At 44.1% G+C, this 21,519-nt stretch overlaps 1 protein-coding gene, 2 long non-coding RNA genes and 2 other non-coding genes across 6 annotated transcripts in view; 4 read left to right on the plus strand and 1 right to left on the minus strand.

The window, feature by feature from the left end:
• LOC118548446 (uncharacterized) overlaps positions 1 to 1,441 on the plus strand; it is a 23,224-nt gene extending 21,783 nt beyond the window's left edge. Inside the window, exon 3 of one of the 2 annotated variants that reach the window (XR_013441475.1) lies at positions 1,296 to 1,441. This is a non-coding gene — a long non-coding RNA (uncharacterized LOC118548446). The remainder of the gene's footprint in view (positions 1 to 1,295) is intronic. The other variant, XR_013441474.1, reaches the window with a different exon arrangement.
• Positions 1 to 18,569, minus strand: part of LOC144379127 (uncharacterized) — a 23,671-nt gene extending 5,102 nt beyond the window's left edge. The window contains exon 1 of the long non-coding RNA XR_013441473.1: positions 17,058 to 18,569. This is a non-coding gene — a long non-coding RNA (uncharacterized LOC144379127). The remainder of the gene's footprint in view (positions 1 to 17,057) is intronic.
• Positions 4,856 to 5,665, plus strand: LOC118548343 (putative vomeronasal receptor-like protein 4). The gene is given in 2 exon segments (XM_036112168.2): positions 4,856 to 5,442; positions 5,444 to 5,665. Coding segments are annotated over 2 exon segments (657 nt in total). The 5' UTR covers positions 4,856 to 5,007.
• TRNAP-CGG (transfer RNA proline (anticodon CGG)) lies at positions 13,434 to 13,505 on the plus strand. The gene has a single exon. It is a non-coding gene; the product is annotated as a tRNA-Pro (tRNA).
• A 618-nt stretch (positions 18,570 to 19,187) lies between the features above and the next one.
• On the plus strand, positions 19,188 to 19,269 carry TRNAS-GCU (transfer RNA serine (anticodon GCU)). The gene has a single exon. It is a non-coding gene; the product is annotated as a tRNA-Ser (tRNA).
• The last annotated feature ends 2,250 nt before the right edge of the window (positions 19,270 to 21,519 follow it).

Below are 21,519 nucleotides of genomic sequence, written 5' to 3' on the forward strand. Positions count from 1 at the left end.
CGGAGGATTAAAAATTACTAAGAGAAAACGTCAGGGGTAAGGACTTCTGACTTTACCAACCTATCAGGATTCTTCCTGCTCACTGGCCAGGGTGCTTTGATATCACCTGGGAGGTGACAGTGGACCAGGAACCTGAGTAGATGGGGGGTGGGGAGGGGGTTGCTGACGTGGCAGAGTTCTTGCTAAAACTAGATTTTGCAAGAGAGCGCACATGTGTCTAAGAGAAGGTTGGAGCCTGATTAATTTTTGGTCAAGTAAAGAATTTTTGACAATATGAGGACACAGACCCACAGAAAATGAGGGGAAATCTTGACTTTTCAGACGAACTCATTGCTGCTCTCATTTTGTGAAAAATAATTCTAATCTCACCTCTAATCTCAACACTTTGCTCATTTTTATTTCTATTCCTTTGCATCAGGGATGGGAAAGTTCATTCTTGGGGTAGAATGTTACTTTAGATGATAGAAGTTGGGGTTAATGAAGCTTTGTAGGGCAGGAGTGATCTGTAACAACAAAAAAGATAAGTCCTTCCAGTTTTCCAGTTCCATTTGCCTTTTAATTGACAAGGAATAAAACAGTCCCTTGCAGGACACCTGGGTGGCTCTGTCTGTTAGGCATCTGCCTTCTGCTTGGGTCATGATCCCTGTCTGGGCTCCCTGCTCAGTGGGGAGCCTACTTCTCCCTCTGCCTCTCTCTCTGCCCTTCCCCCGACTTGTGCTCTCTCTGTCTCTGTCCCTCAAATAAATAGATAATATCTTTTAAGAAACAAAAACAAACAAACAAAAAATACTCTTGTGTCAGATCTCTAACCCCCTGAAGGCAGCAGAATATGCTACTTCAATAGATGCCACTTTGGTATATTGATTATGTTGAGCTCTGGGCACTTGGAAACGAGGAAAGCAAGGAGAGGTGTCCTCAAAACTCCCCTAATCTGCTTAAAGACAGATTCTCCAAAAGGAACTCAGTTGTCATAAATCACCTCCCTGGGAGTTTCATTAATCAGGGAAGATTGGTTCACATCACAAGAGAGGAGATGAGAATGGACACCATACCCAACAAACTTTGTCACAAAGTATCATACCTCCCAAGTATGCCTCTAAGGGCCCATTCATCTTTCTTAAAAATCATTTACCTTCTCCTAAAAGGCCTAGACCCCCAATACCCTTTCTCTACTAAAATGGCGTTTGGCCCAAGTTCCAAGCCACCTCAGAGAGTTACTCACTTTTCTCCGGGTATCTCCATGTGTACGTGAGGTATACGTGTTAATAAATGCCTGCTTGCTATTCTCTTGTCAGTCTGTCTTTTATTACAGAGGTCCCAGCTTGGAACTCAGAGGGTAGGAGGAAAATCATTTCCCCACTAAAACCCCACGTGCACAGGAGGAGCATGGTGATTCCTGTCCTCTCCAGACCCACGGTTGTGATGTGCTCAGAAAACAGAATTTCCAGCCATCCGTTGTTACTTCCCCGTGCAAAAAGAAAACCTCAAGAAAAAAAGGAAAGCGACTTTGGTGTGTCTGGGAGCTGGTCCCCATTCTGATTCACAGCCTTGGAACTTAGGGAAGGTGAGGAGGGGCCAGAAAAATGGGAAAGGCTGGATCCGGAAGCCTCACTAGTTGTTCATTTTCCCACTGCACATCCTTCCTATTAAAATAATTAAGCCTAATTAAGACTGAGAACAGTTCTGAACCCAACACTTGCTGTAATTGTGGAGGGACAGGGAAAGCTCTACTTCAGGGACTGAGATTCTGCCAAGGGTTTTCTCCTCCCTGACAGGCTGACAGCTTTGAAAAGTGACGTCTTGGTCCCAGGTTATGTTAGTCAACAGCTCCTCAAATCCAGAGGGTACATATATGGCTTGGGGAGGGGGAGGGTTCACCTGCCAGAAGGAGCGGCAAAGAGCCTGGCTGCACAGCAGGTAGCCCGTGAGCATACCTGATGGATTCTTGTCTCCCTCCCTGTGCCAGAGAAACTTTCCCTCAGACGCAGGGACGGTGCTTCTGTCTTTGACTAAGGAAGGCATTTCCTGAGAGGGTCTGTGAGCCTGAGCACCTGGCCTCCTGATCCTGCAAAGGTATGTCCCCAGGGCCAGAAAGATGATGGGGACCAGTTCCAGCAAATGTGCCTCCAGACACGTGTGGGCACGGTCCCGAGTTCAGGCTGTGATCCCACGGGAGAGCTCTGGGGTGGGCTCTCACCGAGGGGGCCCACTTTCTAAATCCAGAAATCGAGACGGGCCAGAGCTGTTCTGGTTCCCGGGAGCAGCTGTTCCTTCAGCCTCCGTGGCCCCCGCACCAGGCCTGTGCAAGCATCACCCGCAGTGATGAACCTCGTAGCCCTCATGTGGTGCATTCCTGTGTTTGCCTATGAGCCAACTCTGTCTTCCCCAGTGTGTGACAGACCCCCAAGTGCATGGGGGTAATTGGAAGGTTTTCTCCTGCCTGCGTCCTTAAGCCTCCGGATCCTAATATCAATAAGAACACCATCCGTGTAAGTCACCTTCCCCCACCACATGCCGGCTGGATGGGGCACCTATTAGTAGCCATTAGGATTAAAGTGACAGGGGCTGTTGGCAAATTCCTACTTTTGAACTGCCAGGTTTGAATACCCTGAGGCTGTCCACGTTCACTTTACCACAGCGTCTGTAGCAGGAAGCCCTCATCTCATTTTTTAGTGGAGAAAACGGGCTGAGAGCGACGCACTGACTTGGCTCAGCTGGTGGGTGTCAGATCCAGAATGGGCTTCATGCAACTACTGAGTGTGAAGCATGTCTTCTACAATTGTTTACTTGACCATTTCCAAAACATAATCTGGGAGAGTGCCATCCCTCCCCCCTCTGACATTGTTCCTATTATTCAGTCAGAAAGAAAGAGACGTGGTTTATTAGGTGATACAGAAAGTGGTCCCAATTCGGACTCAGAGCTTTGAGATTTGGGGAAGGTGAGAAGAATGCCAGAAAAATGGGAAATCCTAGACAGAGATAAACAAAACCAAGCCGGAACATATTTAATAAGGACACATCAGGGCATTGAGGTGTGTTGAGTGCAGTAATTTCTAATAGATTCCAGAGCCTTGACTAAGTATTTCATCTGTTCTCATTCCAGAATATTGGTTATTGCTGATGTTCCTGCTGTTAGGCTGGTAGTTTATTTCACGGGGTGCTAGGCATTGAGGATCACGTCGTGCTTTCTTTGACTACATGGTGCAGGCATTAGTCGCCCCATTTGTTGGGGGAAGAAGTGGAGGCCGGTGGCCATAACCACCAATGTTCCCCATGTCCTGAGGCCTCCTGGTTCCAAACCCGGATACGAGCCTGACTTCCCGCAGCTCATGCTGACAGACACCTGCATGACAAAGGTGCATCTAAGGCCGTTGCTTGATGGGGTAGGACAGGGCATGGGGTGAAGGCGTGTGGGAAGCTTTCCAAGTACATGCAACCTACGCACACTGGCAGTTAGATGTCCTGGTTTCTTTGGCTGGGGGGAAATTGTCAGTAGTTTTAGAGAGATGTCTATGTGAGAAATGAGATTCAAAAGGTTAGTAGTGAAAGAGCAATTCTTATTCCAGCCTGAAAGTGTGACAATCAGCTGGGACTGATAAAGATCAAATCACTTCTAGTATCAACCAGGTTGAGAGAATAGACACAGGTCGCACTGACCCACTTGCCTGAGTCATTTCTCCGCACGTTCTTCAGCCGCTATGAGATGGCATAAGGAACCTGTGTTTGAGTGACCACTCTTTTCTTCCCGAGGACGCCCCAACCCACTTTACGATATGGCCCCAAATTTGGGGGATCCCTCCTTTATAAACTGCCCTTGTCCCCTGACAGCACCCAATTCCTGGTTATTAGCTTTGCTGACCCCCTTGGGAGACATCAAACATCCTGAACGGATCCAGGTTCCGCATAGAGTCTCTTCCGATTCCACAGTGGGACTCAGACCTCCTATAAAGACCCTTGCAGGCAGCATTCCAAGGGCCCCCAGGCCCTGGCCAGGCTGCTGCAAGTCATAGATCTGAGTTTGTGCTGCCCACAGGCTCGTGCCTGGAAGTCTTTGGCAGCTTAACTTGATCTTAAAAACTAGGAAAACTCACTGAAAACTATAAGCAGTGAACATACAGAAAATGGGGTTTTGAAAGACAACTCTGGAAATATTAAGGTGTATGTATCAGAGATATAAAAATTGGAATCAGGAGGGGCGCCTGGGTGGCTCAGTGGGTTGAGTGTCGGACTCCTGATCTTGGCTCAGGTCATGGTCTCAGAGTCCTGACGTGCAGCCCCGCATCGGGCTCCATGCTTGGTGTGGAGCCTATTTATGATTCTCTCTCTCTCCCTCTGCCCTTCCCCTCCCCCCCAAAAAATATCTGGAATCAGGAGACAAACCAAGAAGTTGTTATACTAATCAAACTGAGGTATGTGATGGATGCTGAACATAAGAAGGGGCATGATGACAGATGAGACAGCCTAAATTTGTGAGCTATGAAAGATGCAGAAGCAAGAGGAGTAACTGAGTCCTTGTTGTGGGGTGTGGGGAGGCGGAGAGGTTAAGAAGACCCAGATTTTTTTGGAGTTGGCTGATGGTAATATCATATGACAAAGTAGGAAACACAGGGTGACATCAGATTGGGGGAATTTTTGGTTCATTTTAGCACATGCTGAGATTGAACATATGTTAGATATATAAAGATCTGAACAGGCAGGTTGGTTTTGCTGGTATGGAGCACAGAAAAAAATCTTAGTTGCAAATTTAGATTGTTGTATGCTCATCCCCCAGACTAAATTTCAGGCTCGTAGAATCACGAACAGCGAGTGCCCACAAGGACAGTAATAGAGTCCTTTGGACAAAACTCTGCTCCATTACATACATCATGACCCGTGGCTCAGTGTCCCTGATACACCAGAAAAGCCCTCTGATACGCATTATTCTTTGCAGATACATATCATCATTACTGTTGCTTTCCTCAAGAGGTGTTTGCTAGATCCAAAGATTTCCTGCCCATGAAGTAAGAGATGTTTCTGATGATTATTAAAGGAACACTATTCCTCTCTGTAATTGGACCTGGCATGGTGGGGAACGTCTTTGTTTTTGTGAATTACATGTGCATTTTCTTTGGGGACACTAAAAAGAAATCTATACATCTAATTCTCATCCACTTGGCTTTTACAAATATCATAATACTTTTTTCCAAGGTAACACTAAAAACAATAGAAACTTCCGGTTTGCGAAACTTCCCGGACGATACAGGCTGTAAAATGTTTGCGTACCTCGAGAGGGTGGCCCGGGGCCTCTCGACCTGCACCAGCAGCTTCCTCACTGTGGTCCAGGCCACCACCATCAGCCCCGGAGCCTCCGTGCGCACCAGCTTCAAGCCCGCATCCACATGGCGTATCCTTCCCTTTTTCCTCTTCTTTTGGATACTCAATTCCTTGCTCAGCATGAACTTAACTCTATTACACGAAAAACATCAGCAGCCTAAACAGGTCACAGATTGATGAAAGTGAAGCCTACTGTGTTTTTCTACCAGCAAGCCAGACAATGAAGTGGGTTTTTCTCATTCTCATGGCCCTGCGAGATTTCCTGCTTCTGGGTCTCATGGGCTGGCCAGTGTCTCCATGGTATGCGTTCTCCAAAGCACCACAAGCATGCCGGCTGCCTGCAGAAACCTGAGGGCGCCTGGGTGGCTCAGTTGGTTAAGCGACTGCCTTTGGCTCAGGTCATGATCCTGGAGTCCCGGGATCGAGTCCCACATCGGGCTCCCTGCTCAGCAGGGGGTCTGCTTCTCCCTCTGCCCTCTTCCCTCTCGTGCTCTCTGTCTCTCAAATAAGTAAATAAAATCTTTAAAAAAAAAAAAAAAAAAAAGAAACCCGAGTTCTCTACCACAACCCCCCTGAGATGAGAGCCGCGCACAGTGTTCTCCTGCTGGTGCTTTGTTTTCTTTTCTTTTATTGGTCAGATTGTATTATTTCTTTATGTTTAAATTCTTTCTTTGATAAGAAGTTCCTAATATTAAACATTCTCGAAGTCTTAACCCTCGGTTATGTAATTCTCAGCCCGTTTGTGCTGATTCACAGAGATGGACATCTGGCTGAATGTTGGCACTCTCATTAAGACTTGAGAAAATGTACCACAGTCACATACTGATTATATTGAATTGAAGCTATTAGGGAAACAGCCAATGCATGGACCTCAGACCTCTGCAGTCTCCCTGAAAGCAGGAAATATATCTTCATGTGAAAGATACTCCCCCGGTACGAGGAAGTAAAAAGAAATTTTTGTCACCAGAGATGGAAAATTTAAGAGTGGAGAAGGCTGTATAAAGAACCCTATTATGTTTTTACTAATCCACTATCTCAGTCCAAATTCCACTTAGAATTCCTTACTCAGTAAAGCTCCCAAACATCTGTTTTCTTTGTCCTGTCAATTCCACACAAATGTATTGTTTCTTTGTCTAAAAATTATAAAACCACCTGCCTTGGTCATTTCTTTTGTCTCCATTTCTTTATTGGTCCTCCAGGCATATGTAATAAAACTTGGCGTTTTTTTCTCCTGTTAAACTGTCTCACATCAATTTAACTCTTAAACCAGCTGGAAGACTTTGAAAGGTAGAGGAAGAATTTTTCCTTCCCCATAGTAGTGAAATTCCACCATATTCAGAGGTCCTCCGCCATCTTCAAGGAGAGAAGATTATATGAGGTCTGCACACCAGAGAAAAAGGAACCGTGGGGTTCATCACAGAGTTCTGCCCATATCCCTTATTATAGTTCCCCTTTCTCTAGTTTATTTTTTTCAAATCAAATAATCTAAATCTCAAAATTTATTTTGGTGGCAGTGTTGGAAGCATGAGAGATAGGAAGTACCCTGTAATCACTTATTAATTTTACAGAAATGAATAAAGACCATTCCATGATTTACGAATTAGAATTCTGGACCCTGATTCTGACAATGTGATAAAGGTCGAATCTTTATGAATCTAATTAAATGGATTCTTCCCAAATGTTGGGCAGGTCATTGAGAGGATGTGGCCACTGGGTGACTCATGAGCTGGACCCTGGCAACAGGAGCTCCTCACTCCCTCCCCTGTCCTTGGAATATGGGTTCTGTTAGCCTTCCCTGCTTCCAGAAGCCGCCCCAAGGACACAGCTTTGAGAGTGTGAGATGGTGTTACGACACCCTCTAGACACTCTGTGACTGAACCCAGTTAGGACCTCTATATAAACTTCCAAGATTTGGCAGGCAGGTGCAGGGGTCTACTTGTCTTCGGCCACCAAAGACAAGCCTAGTATATAAATTCTCTTGCTAATTAAAAGTGCTGCCTACCAACCTGGAGAGGGTTGCCTCTGCCTTTTTCTTCAGTCCCTCCCTGCTCTCCTCTGACGGGGCAGTTTCAGATTACACTCAGGAAGCTCTGGAGGTTGCAAACTAACACCAAACTCTTGTTTGTTTCCAGACAAACTATTGTTTCCCGGAAGCATGCATGAGTCCGCACAGCTGACCGCTCCAGCGAACTGAGCACAGTATTAGCAGTGACTAGCCCTGCCCCTTGATTCCCTGCCATCCCGGGGACATTAAGGCAAAGTGCACACGAAATTTTGAACAGCTGAAATCAGTGTGAATACAGAGGCTGGGACTTGTAATTAAGAGAGAGGACACCAGGTTCATTAATAGGAAGACTCAATTCATGATTGCAAAGTATTTAAATCCTAAAGATATTCCTTAAAATATGCATTTGGGAGGTTTGGATTTTTCCATTGTTACCTCTCACCTTTATCAGTCACTTTTGGAAGCTATGTGATAACCCAGCAGGCTGGAGACAAGAGGAGATTGGGTGTATTTCTTTAAGAATAACCAAAATAAAAATCAAGAAATACAGAATGAGAGGAGGTACGGAAAGAAAGCCACTTCCTTGGAGTTTTATGCTGTTGTAGTCACTACCTGTCCCAAAGAATTCATAGAATGTTCAGTGGTGGAAACAATTTCAGAGTTGTAATTTAGGTACCTGCTATCACTCAGGCTAGGACTTGAACCCTATGTTTAGAAGGCAGACAAAGTCACCTCTGAGGAGAGTAACTCCCTGCTCTCAACCCAACCAACATCTCCTCACATACATCTCAGGAAAGATAGGGACATACTTCAGAAAAACCACAGCGTTGTAGCAGATGGTACAGGAAAATTTCTTGGCAGAGGTGGATGGCTTCCTTGTGGAGCGGGGGCAAATGAGATGTAGTGTGGCTGACATGGTAAACCAGAAGCGTCTGCCACGTGGCATGGCCGTTCTCACCTTGTATCATTGGGATCTGCACAATCAGGGAGGGGGTTTTGCTCCTATTACCAGAAACACTTATTATCAACAAAGGAAGACCATGGTTCCAGACGCGGGGCAGGAGACATCTGCAGGGTGCAAGCCCTATTTTAAAATGACAATAATGAGGAAATCTACACTAGAGGTGAATTTATGGATGACATTAGAATAAGGATTTAAAATAAACCTAATACAGCCCCGCATCGGGCTCCCTGCTCTGCTGGAAGCCTGCTTCTCCCTCTCCCACTCCCCCTGCTTGTGTTCCCTCTCTCGCTGTGTCTCTCTGTCAAATAAATAAAATCTTTAATAAATAAATAAATAAATAAATAAAATAAACCTAATACAAATTCTTAAAGTCATAAAGGAAGGAGAAGGAGACCTGATGCTAGAATAAACAGTTATGAAGAAGAACCTGTTGGAGACACTGCATATGCATAAGCAATGAATGAATTTTTTGAAAACTCAGTTGACTATCAGGTAAGACAATGGGCACGCTACCCAAAGATAAAATTAGTCAACTAGAACATTCAATCAAAGACCGATCTTAGCAGGCATCACAAAGGTATCAAAAGGTAGAAGCTAAGATAACTGTACAAAACCCAACAACATATGAGTACCAGAGGGATAGAAAACAAGTAAGTGGAGAGAAAACAATTAACGAAGCAGTGCTCCTGTCCTTGGGCCTCTGGCGGCTGATGGCCCTGGATCTGGAGGTGGCCTCATTCCTTGCCTGGGTGTAATCTTGGAATCAGGCAGTGCCTGATCTCAGGGCTCTCCAGAATGGCCATGAATTCCGCATCCTATGCTCTCCCCCTCCAAGGCTTTGAGTAATTCCAGAAGACTGAGAGTCACAGGTATGTTACGGTTCACTCTAGAAAGAAATAAAAACCAAAGGACAATCATGACATGTGTCCAGGAGAAAATGAGGTTGGTGCCCTGTTCTGCGTCTGAGGAGTCCATGGGTGCATTGGGCCACGGGGTGATTTGGTGCCCTGCTGTTCTCTCCCAAACTGACCTGTTAGTGATCTTTGGGAAGAACGGGATCAGACAAATAGAAATAAAGCGTGAGATGATCAAAGCAGATGGCATCCTTATGAGATACAAGACAGGGAAACTGATGAAGAGAAAGAAGTATGAGTTGACAGAAATATCAGCTATTTCCTGGGTCTTGTCTTTGACTAAAGAAATATTTTCAGAAAAACATTGATTAAAAAAAAAACTTTGTAAGAAAACTAATTGGGTTGACGAACCGTCTTTCAAAGGAGCTGCCATTTCAAATTCCTCTCAATCCTACTGAAAAGCCCAAAGCTCCTAAAGCTAAGGACATACACGAGAGAGACACATTAAGCATTCATCTCCCAGCATTGCCTTTTTCAGAGAAATCTTGTGAGAAACTCAGCAAGCAGGGACGCCATTTTGTAAAGAATTTGGAGACAGCTGCTTGCACGTAAGTGTCACAACTTGGAAGGACTCTGTGCTTAGTTGTAGCAGAATAGGGAGATTTCAAAGGCATAAACCAGATGTAGTAATAAGGACCCGTGCTCGGGGTACAATCTGCATATTGAAATAAATATGTTGGTGAAAATGCTGACTTCTGTCACCGAACTGGGCCTAACAATAGAAATTGACAGGAGGCAGAAGGGGAGCTCCAGGCAAGGTTTTGTGGGGGTTTCTGCTGGAGCGCGAGGGAGGCAGGACAGAGGAGTCTTCAGGCTGGCTCTCTGGGGGGTCAGGAGAGCTTTAAAGAGGACTTTTATCATATGATCTCACTGATATGAGGAATTTGAGAAACAAGGCAGAGAATCATAGGGGAAGGGAGGGAAAAATGAAACAAGACGAAACCAGAGAGGGAGACAAACCGTAACAGACTCTTAATCCCAGGAAACAAACTGAGGGTTGCTGGAGTGGAGGGGGGTGGGAGGGATGGGGTGGCTGGGTGATAGACATCCGGGAGGGTATGTGCTATGGTGAGTGCTGTGAATTGTGTAAGACTGATGAATCACAGACCTGTACCCCTGAAACAAATAATACATTATATGTTAATTTTAAAAAATTTAAAAAAAATAAAGAGGACTTGGTGGGAATATAGAGGAGGGGTTTGCTTGGCTCCTGAGAACTTAAAGGTCTTGCTTCTTCATACATCACGTGTCTAATTAGCATGTTACATCTCCACCCTTGGGCGTGATTTTTTTAGTATTATAATGAGGGAGAACTTGGGTGAAAAGTCAGAGCTGTCATTGGTCTTGGGGCGGACTGGTTTGGTCTTATCTTTACCAGTCTTCACAGTCAAGAACCCTCTTTCAGTCAGCATCCTCCCTCCACATTCCTGCAACATAGGCTACTCAAGGGCGTAGAGTTTTAGCTTTTTCTCTGTATGGAGGCAGCCAAGAAATGCTGGATTTTGTGGTTGGGGATGAGGGGACCTGAGTGCAGTTTCCACTCTGTCTCCCTTATGAGAAATCAAATTTTTAGGGGACTTGTAAAAAAAAATGTCAGGCAATTACCTCTGTGAAAGTCAACTATAGGAAATAAACATGAATGTCACTCAAATCATTTGTCAGACCACAGAGTAGATTATGAAATTTGGAATAGATTCCAAATATATTCTTTAGATAAAAATGCAGATCAAAACTAGAGTTCTGAACTAATGTAAACTTGATTGTGTTAAGTGAGTCACAGTAGTCTAAGATAGAACTCACGTGGGAGTGGTTCTCATATAACAGATGGGAAGGATGAAAAATTTAGTAACATGAGCCTAAGTTAAGAAGTCATCAGAAGGCCCCCAAAAGTATATTAGTTGTCATTTAAGTATAGTTACATTGATTAAATAGCCAAGAAGATTGTGGCTCATCTTTTTGATTCTGAAAGTGTGAAGAGAGAAAAATTCCCTCTAACTCTTATTTACTTGGTGCCACGATTGCTTCTTTTTCCCATCTATAAATGATAATAAACCTAGTGATTCAGTAATATTTCCAAAGATAATGGTATTAAGTGAAAATGTGTGAAGATTGTATTGGCCTACCATTACAACAGATGAGAGCTATCCCTGAGGAAGGTCCGTGGCAGCGGAACCCAAACCTTAGCACCGTAAGCAGTCCGAAAGGAATAATTAAAGCCATACAAGGAAAATTTTTGGTGAGAGATATGAGAGAACATGGAATAAAATCTCAGCTGAGAACATTTAGAAAAGTGACAATTATAGCTACCCAGATAGCCATTTAGAGTGAGTCTCTCTAAGGACTGAAACTCTTATTTGCCTTTGGTAACCCAGGGCCTAACATAAATCTGACACTGAGGAATTATTAAATAGAAACTTGGCGAATAAGTCTTGTTTTCATTTGTTAGGGTATTTTATATCCATTGTCCTAACTTGTCGTCTGTAACTATATCTTCATGGTGTGCCTTCTGTTTACCAAGGAACTTGAGTTTAAGTATGAATATATAATCATGTTTGCCGACACAACTAAGCCTCTTATTATGTATGATCTACAATGGCCTAGACAAGGGCAGTAGATGTCTCAGTAAAATGACTGGAATATAAATTACATGTGGGTCATCTACTGTGTAAAATTATGCTCCTTTTAGCAATGTTTAAATAATGACCTTTGTTTGGAGTCTGAGTTCTCACTGGTATAAAAGTAAATAAATTATTTATTATTCTCAGGGAAATTGGATTGAGAAAGGGGAAAGTATATCACAGTATGGAAATAAAGGGAGAACAGAAGTTTGAGGTCTAGAATGTAGGTCGCTCTATGGAGGGTGTGACCCCAAGACCATTGCATTGAATTCAGAAATTAGTAAACTAATCTATTTAGTTGATTTCAAGATGAAGGGAAGTGCTCTTAATTGTGTACAAGGGAATTAATTCTTCAGGAAATTTTTGGGTTCAGGTTGAACAATTCTTTTGCACAATGAAGTATTTAAACTTTGATTTAAGGTTTTATTATAGTCATATGTCAGGGGACCCATCTGTAAATGAATATAAGATGCTATTTCTTGAAGAGGAGAACATGTTTTCATGAAAGGGGAATGCTGAGTCTGAACCATGGCATTTGGAATGGAAATTGAGGGCAGTGAGAAATTATTACTACTCAAAGGCAGATGTTTCAGAGAAATCAGTCAAGATTTTTTAAACCATCAAGGTACAAAGCAAACAGATGGATTTTAATAAGAATCACACTATTCCAACATTAAGTGAGTAGGAGATCGAAAGAGGAATGCCTAGTAACTTCATAATTATTTTAATCCACCCAGTAAATTCAAAATATAAAGTGAGTGCTAGTTTAAATCCACTCTCTCTTTCACAAAGGATTGATTTCTCTTCTCACATATTTAAGAAAATCATTATTTTTATTCATCTTTGTAAAAGAATCTCATTTGGGGTAAAAAAACTGAACAGGAATTCTATAAATAATTATAGAATAATTGAAAGAATGAATGTAATGAGGCGAATTATTTTTAATTTTGAAGGTATCGAATTCAGTACAGCAAAACTGAAATGTGTATTAGTTCAATGCATACATATTTACATGGATTTAAAATGTGGTTTACAAATATCAGCTAATGACCCCTGGTGAAAACTTTGACTTTAACCAGAAGTTTTGGTAAGTTAATAAACTCACCTAATACTAACCTCTTGGTGCCCCTGAAAAGTTAGTGTTATGGAATGGAATCAGCGGAATTTGCCGAGATTCGAAGTATTCATTCTAGGAACTTCTGGTAGCTGCGAAGACTCCTTGTTGGGCAAATGGTCTCCGAGCCCCTCAGTAATGGTCATACCCAGCTTTCAAAGGGATAACAGTGAGAAAACTCCAGAACACGAATTTTTCTAACCGAATTTAATGATAAGCTAAATGAAAATGGGTTCAATGACGTAGACTGGTTTAGCAAAGTAGAACAAAGGAGAAAGAAAATGTCAGAATCTCCTACAGGTGAGCAGGCTTTCTTCCAACCACGTGGTGTCATGGTTTAAACCAACAAACCGTGCACACAAGCAGCTCTTCCAACTGTTCCATCCCTGTGATTGGTGGGGGATTACACCTTCTCAGGGAACACATTATTTGTAAACAAAATAAAACGGAGAATTTGATTCTATTTCTTCTTATATCAAAATATGGACAAGCTTCGTACGTAGGCGGCTCGTTGGTCTAGGGGTATGATTCTCGCTTCGGGTGCGAGAGGTCCCGGGTTCAAATCCCGGACGAGCCCGCTTCCTTTTCAACCAACTGGATTTAGAGAATTAAGGGGAGAAAAAAAAGAAGTATTTTCCCAAATATTCTTGTCCAAAAGACTGGGCTTTCACCCCATGCACAAAGGCAGTGTCCCCGGAGGAGCGGGGCACGCAGGCCGGGATCGCCCTGAGGGCGACGCACCTGGAGCGCGGACCCGCGCCAGCTCTCCGGCGCATCCCTCCCGGCCGCAGGGAGGAAGGCCGGGGGCGTGGCCGGCGGGCGCGCACGCGCGTGCGCACACCTGCGGCGGGGGAGGAAGGCCGGGGGCGTGGCGGCGGGCGCGCACGCGCGTGCGCACACCTGCGGCGGGGAGGAGCCGGGGTCGGCGCCCGCGCGGATCTTCCCTCCGGTCGCCCGGTCCGGAAGTGGAGTTTCCGCTCTTACGGCGCCCTGCGCGGAGCGTCCTCGGCCTCGCAGCGCCTGCCGCGCCCGCCACCTGCCCGCTCGCGCTGCGCTCCGCCGCTGCGAGCAGACCCCGCCTCTGTCTCCTCCTGCACCGCCCGGCTTGGAGCTCGTTCGTCTGCTCCGGCGGCGGGTGCTGGGGCCGCAGGGCTGGGCAAGCAGTAAAAGAGCTTTCGTTTCCACGGAGTTCAGTATCACGAATAACTAAATATTCACCATTTTCACGCGTCCTAGGAAGGAAGGACAGGCTTCCCGTAACAGCGTGGAGAGCCAGGGCATACTGCTGGCCAGGGTTTGAACACCCGAGAGAGAAACCCGGAGCAATCCCTACCCCGTGCCCGAAAACACCAGTACTTGCTCCTCCGCCCCAGGAAGTGCTCTCACTTAGGAATTGTTGAAAACGCTCTCAGCTGGCCCAGCTCATCTTAGTATTCTGCAAGTGTGTGGTCTTTTTTACCTTTCCTTGTTTGGGTCCATTTTGGAGACCTAATTAGCACTGAAGATGCAGGTCCTTCTTCAGAAGTGGTGTGTAATATATTGTCTCTTTTTATACATGAAATATGAATTTATAATTTATTTGTAATATAATTTTGTAACTTGAAGCAGATGGTGTCATTCATTAAGTTTGAAATTCAAAAGGAACTTCCTTCAACCTTTGTCCTTCAAGAATTTTCTTGGGATGCAGGAAGTCAGTTTTATGCCATCTAAGCCAGAGATTGAATAATCCTCCTTCGAGACATTTTATTATCCCCAGAAGGATGAGCTCAAGATACTGTCTGATAGAAAATGGCGCAGGCAGATCACTTTACAGTGGGGTCCACGGTCAATGAACTGGACTCATAATCTCAGTTTCCAGTTATTTTTAGGGCTTAATTATAACTATAGCCAGCAACCAAAGATCACTAGACATCTAAAGTAAGTGTCTAATATGAAAGCGATAAAAGTGAACTAGAAAAAATAGAGGAAAATATTATGCAGAGAGAAGAAAACTTCTCAGGAAAGTTATTACAGAGAGAAAGAATGCTGTACAAAACAGTAGCTCAATTACAAAAGCCTCTTAAAACTGAAATTGTGAGTAGAAATGAAAATGGAGCAGCTGGAATAAATGTGAAGGACATCTTCCAGAATACTGAGTAAAAAATATAAAGGGAAACCCCAGCAGTCATGCTGCCTTGTACATACCCAAGTGAGTTGAAACTTATGACTACAAAAACCTGCATACAAATGCTTATAGCAGCTTTATTCATAATTGTGACAACTTGGAAGCAACCAAAATGTCCTTCAATAAATTAATGGATGGGGTGGGTGCCTGGGTGGCTCAATTGGTTAAGCATCCAACTATTGGTTTTGGCTCAGGTCATGATCTCAGGGTCCTGGGATTGAGCCCTGAGTCAGGCTCTGCGCTCAGTGTGAAGTCTGCTTAAGAATCTCTCTCCGTCTCCCTACACCCCTCCCCCTGTTTGTGCACTCTCTCTCTCTCTAAAATAAATAAATAAAACATTAAAAAAATAAGTGAATGGATAAACAAACTAGTACATCATATGATGGAATATTATTTAGTAAGAAAAAGAAATGAGCTATCAAGCCACAAAAAGACATGAAAGAACCTTAAAAGCGTATTGTTAAGTGAAAGAAGCTACTCTGAAAAGGGTAGAGAGGGATATAGGAATAAAGAGGTGGGGCGCAGGGCAGTGAAATTATTCTGTATGATACAGTAATGATGGGCACATGTCATTATACATTTGTCAAAACCCACAGAATGGGCAACACAAAGCGTGAGCCTTAATGTAAATTATGGATTTCAGTTACATTGGTTCACCAGTTGTAACAAATGTACCACAATAATATAGCATGTAAATAATAGGAGAAGCTATAGGAGAGGGGAGAGAGTATGTGGGAACTCTGTACTTTCCTATCAATTTTTCTGTAAACGTAGAACTGCCTTAAAAAAAAGTAAGTCTATGAAAAAAAATAAGAGTGCAAATAGTAAGAAAAAAAGTGGGGGCAGGGAAGAAAGAAAGAAAAAAGTAGAGGAAATATCCTAGGGGTTTAAAATCTGAGGTAAAAGAAATTCCAGGGAGGGACGCCTGGGTGGCTCAGTCAGTTAAGCGTCTGCCTTCAGCTCAGGTCATGATCCCAGGGTCCTGTGATTGAGTCCCGCATCGGGCTCCCTGCTCCGTGGGGAGCCTGCTTCTCCCTCTGCCTCTGTCTCTCTCTCTCTCTGTCTCTCATGAATAAATAAATAAATAAATCTTAAAAAAAAAAAAAAGAAATTCCAGGGAAAAAAGAAAGAAAATAGAGAATACATAAGTGAGAAAATCAACAACAAAGAAGTCAAGATAATTTTCCAAACTGAAATATATGATTTTCCAAATTTAATGAAGTAATAGAGCTCTCAGAACAATGAATGAAAATAGAAACACATGATGGCATACTTTTCAGACATTTGAAAATCTCTGTCTGGGGACAGAGAAATTATCCTGAAAGAGAAAAAAGCTAATTACAAATGAAGTATCAGTAATTAGAATGACCTCTTAATTCTCAAAAAGCAATACTGGAAGCTAGAAGACAGTAGAGAAGTTTCAAAATCCTGAAAGAAAATACTCCCCAACCTAGCATTCCATACCCAACCAACATTCAATCAAATGTTAGAGGAACATAAAAGATATTCTCCAATGCCCAAACAATCAAAAATCTTACTTCCAATGAACTCTTTTTCAGGAAGCTACTCTACAATGTGCCCCACCAAAAGGAGAAGGCAAATTAAGATAGAAAAAGACTTAGGATGTGGAATATCTACCACCAGTGGCAGGGGAAGAAAGTGTACAGGATCACGGTGAAGACATCATGATGAAAACTGTATAGCAACTATAGAAATCATCAATTTCTTTCCTTTCTGGGGGGCAAAACTTATATGGCTGTTTGTGGTAACTTGGGAAAAAAACAATTCTAATGTTCATGAAAGAGAGGTGACTCCTTTTTGTGTAATGGATAATCAAAAGAAAATACTAAACTTTAAAAAATCAGTAAGTAGAAATAAAAGCATGTGTATTAGTTAGAACATAATTTTGTCTTTGTAACAAAGACCCCAGTCTACTGTAGCTTAAAGGAAGCAGATGTTACTCACCTCTCACATAACTGTCTGAAGGAATAGTCAATTCCAAGGGGATGCTTTGGCTCCATGGTGTTGGTTCCAGTATTCTACCTCCCGGCTCCTTCATTCCTATGGTGTTTCTCTTCCCAGCAAGCAGACACAGTAGGAAGAGAGAAGTGGATGGTATTTCTTTTCTCTTCTGGACATTACCTGCAAGTCTCACGAACGGTTACTCTCCAATGCCCTAGTTTAGAAACTGGCCGCATGGCCATGCTTGGCCATCAAGGAAAGCTGTGCATTGTAGTCTTCTAACGGGTGTCTATGAGCCCTACTAAATGTCCATTCCTTGGAAGGAAGGAGCAAATATTGGTGGACAACTAGCCATTTCTGCCATAGCACGAGATTTGAAGATAGGCTGCTGGTAAAAACAAAAACAGCACAAAAAGGCAAATGGGCTGAAAATCTTTGCCCCTCTCAAGAGGGAATAAGATAAGAGGAAGAAGACCACTTTTTCATGGACACATATTTTTGAAGTACTTAAAATTTTAAAACGTGTGGTTAACTTTGATCAAAAAATGTTAATTAAAAAAAATAAGCTTTAAGCTGAGAACCAAGGTATGGATTAAAAAAAAAATCTATCCAGGTTCAAATAAGGAAGGGCAAGAGCTCTCCATGAGGGAAAAGGTCTTGTTGGAAAGAGGGGGAAATAGATCCTTCTTGATACAAAATCAGGAACTGGGCGCGCCTGGGTGGCTCAGTTGCTTAAGTGGCGGCCTTCAGCCCCATGCTCAATGGGGAGTCTGCTTCTCCCTCTTCCTCGGACCCTAGTCCCTTCTTGTGCTCTCTCTGTCCCAAATAAATGTTTATCATCTTTTTTAAAAAAAATCAGGAATTGGACGAGTGTGGAAAACAAGCAGAGGGAAGAGGGTGAAGCTGAGCATGAAGATCTAAGCAGGTCAATGCGGCAAACACTCCAAGGGTTTTTTCAAATAAGAAGAGACAATGGTTCTTTGATCCATTCCTGCAGGATTTCGCCCATGTTCCCTGTTGTTCATCCTATGATTGATTTGCTTGGGCTTCAGGAAAAAAAATCTTCAGGGCCACCTTCCTTCTCAGATTTATGGATGCTTCCTGATCAGTCACTCACATGCTTCAGCGCTTCAGCCACAGTGATTTCTCCACACTTGTCTAGATCCTGCGAGCCTCCCTGCCTTTGCTCAGGCCCCCTCCTCAGCGTGGGACACCCCCTCTCCTGGCCACCTCTAGAACACTTCCTCTGCAAGACTCACCTTTAATACGACCTTCTTTCCCCGGGCATAAATGGTTCATTCTGATTAGTCAGAATTCAGCCCTACCCATGTTCATTTATGTGCATTTTATTCATTCCGTGAAACAAATCAAAAATCTAAAAAAAGCTGTTGAAATAGCTTTTTTTCAGCCTCTCTCCAAATAATTTTCTCGCTGGCAGTGAGTCTTTTAACATTTTTAGCACCACATCCCTTGGAAAATCGAATGAAAGTTGGGCAACCTGCCCCAAGAAAATCACCCAAGAGGCTCAGAGGTATGGGGGGGGGGACTCCCGGATCGTCGGAGGCGGAGGGGCGGGGAAGAGCCCCACGAGCGAAGGGCCCCTCCCTGCGCAGTGTCACCCCGCCGCGTCCAGGCGGTAAGGACCCGGAGTGGAAACGGGGCGCGGCCCCACGCGGCCCCGCCGTCTAACCGCCCACACTGTCTCGGTTCCCACGAACCCCCAGTCCCGACTCGCCAGGGCCCCCGACGTCGGCTCCGGGGGCACCGGCCGTGGCAGCCCCTGCCCGCGGCGGGCTCAGGTGGGCTCAGGTGGGCGCCCCCGGCGCGCAGGTGCTCACCGCCCACAGGTTCCCACGCCGCCGGGCCACGCCCACCGCCTGCGCGCATGCGCCCCCAGGGGACCCCCGACCCCCCGGCAAGGTGCTGCGGTCGCCGCCGGACCCCTGTCCTGGGTCCTGGGAGAGCGGACCCCGCCTTTTCCCCATCGCGAGGCTCCCAGGCCAGTCCTTGGTCCACTCGTGTAGAAGCCGGCCACCCCCATGTCCCGCGGACGTCCCCGAGCCTCTCCTGGTCCTTCCATCCGAGGCGCCGGAGCTCCCGGGTAAGCTCTGGAAGAAGGCGCTGGGGAGCCGTGACGAGGTGGCCGAGTGGTTAAGGCGATGGACTGCTAATCCATTGTGCTCTGCACGCGTGGGTTCGAATCCCACCCTCGTCGGTCAGGCATTTTAGTAAGGAGGAGAGGAAAGGAAATCCTTCCAATTTAAGCCCGTTTGCCAAAAAAGGTTGACTTCGCGGCTCCCTCCCTTCCCTGCTTTCGGACTCGCGCTGCGGCAAACCGGGTTCTCCCCTTCGTGGTTGGTCGGGCGCTGCTTGTCTGTGTGGGTGCGTCTGTGGGACGAATCGGGTGCCTTCTGCGGCGCATCTTTTCTGGTTCCTGCGAAAGGAGGGGGTGGAGCGGGGGAAGGAGGAGAGAAAGTGAAAGATAGGTGAGGTTGAAAAATCTCGAAATCACAGAGACTGCCCTTTATTAACACGCGGAGGCTTTATTTTTCTACCTCTGATGTGTAGATCTGCAATTCACCTGCAACTAATATTTATTGATAGTGGGAGGAAAAATCAATCGGAATATCTATTTATTGATCTATCATTGATCTGTAGATAAATATATTCATTGTGGTATTCAAATAATCGAACACCATTGTCGGAAGGACTTATCTTTTCCCCCTTTGCTCTACAAAATCACCTTTGCCATTTACATCAAATGTCCATGTATGTGTGGTGCTTTTCAGGTTCCTCCTCACTGCCTACTGTACAATACACGACTGTCTTATTTACTGTAACTTTGTGATAAGTCTTGACCCCTTGTTCCTATTCAAGATTGGCCTGTTCTTAATTGCCTTTTTGTATTTCCATATACATTTCAGAATCATTTTGTAAATTTCTGCCCCCCAAAAAGGGAAGGCAGATGTAATTTTGGATTATATTGTTTGAATCTGTAGATCAATTTGAATATAATAGACATCTTTAGTTATGGAATCTGACAATGCATATTATACCCTTCAATTATTTATGTCTTCTGTATCTGAATAGTGTCTTATATGATTTTTCTACGTGGAAATATAGCCCATATTTTACTAGATATATTTTAGATATTTGTATCTAAATATCAAAATTATGCTATTAAATATGGTATATAGGGGCGCCTGGGTGGCTTAGTTGGTTAAGCGACTGCCTTCGGCTCAGGTCATGATCCTGGAGTCCTGGGATCGTGTCCCGCATCGGGCTCCCTGCTCAGCAGGGAGTCTGCTTTTCCCTCTGACCCTCCCCCCTCTCATGCTCTATCTCATTCTCTCTCTCAAATAAATAAATAAAATCTTTAAAAAAATATATATATGGTATATATAAACATGCTATTACATATGCTATTATTTTTGAAATTGTATTGTTTATTAATTCATTTAAATCCAATTTATTTTTATATACTAGTCGTAGAAAGGCTGATATTAGTTCATCGTGTGGATGCGATTTGAGGAGAAGCAGGCCCGCTATCAGAACTGTTATATTGGGAAAAGCTGACCCCACATCAGGGGTTGAGGATACGCATGTGTAGAGGCCATCAGAGCGCAGGGAAAGCTCAGTCTGCAATGAGTATGCTCTCCCATACGAACAGTACCGAGAGGGGCCTAACCCAAACACTCCACCACCAAACCAGTGCACACAATTCTAGAGAAAGAAATAGTGGGGTGGGGGAAGTTGAAACTGAAATGGGACATTTGTATTTGAGAGAAGAAATATTCTACTGAAAGGCACTCTTAATAAGTTCACTCTTGTGAACATTCTGGAGAGGAGTCAACCCTTAGTTAATTTCTGGCACCATGAAGTGGGTGAGTGCTGAGGAGGGAAGATTATTGCTATTTACAATGAAGGAAGATTATTGCTATTTACAATGAAGGATCCACCTTTACTTTACACATGTAAGCTTTACTTTGAATACATCTGTTGACACCATTATAGAGGAGTCTCTCCACTCAATCATCCGCTCACTGGGTAAAGTTTCCTGTGATGCATGCACTTTACTGCAATTATAAAATTGATTAGGAAATATTAATGAGTTCACTGAATATTGACAATATAAAAGTATATGACATGAACCTTCTCTTTTAATTAGTGGACTTCCATTGCTCCTTGATAGGAACACATAGCATCCTGCTCAGTGAGATGCTCATTCCCCAAAGCTCATTGCAAACTTCTTGGATCTTCAGCAGAACAAAACAAACCTAAGGAGTTACCGACCTCTGGCCCTTCTGTCTGTTTTTTTTTTTTTTAATCTAGGGCTGAGGCTTCTTCAGCCCCACCAACATTGCTCTTTCATGAATGAAGGGTCTGTAGCAGTGGTTCTCACTCACGGGTTATTTTTCCCCATCGGGGGACATTCAACAATGTCTAAAGACATTTTTGGTTGTTA

Source organism: Halichoerus grypus, chromosome 9, assembly GCF_964656455.1.
Source record: "Halichoerus grypus chromosome 9, mHalGry1.hap1.1, whole genome shotgun sequence".
Lineage (NCBI taxonomy): Eukaryota > Metazoa > Chordata > Mammalia > Carnivora > Phocidae > Halichoerus > Halichoerus grypus.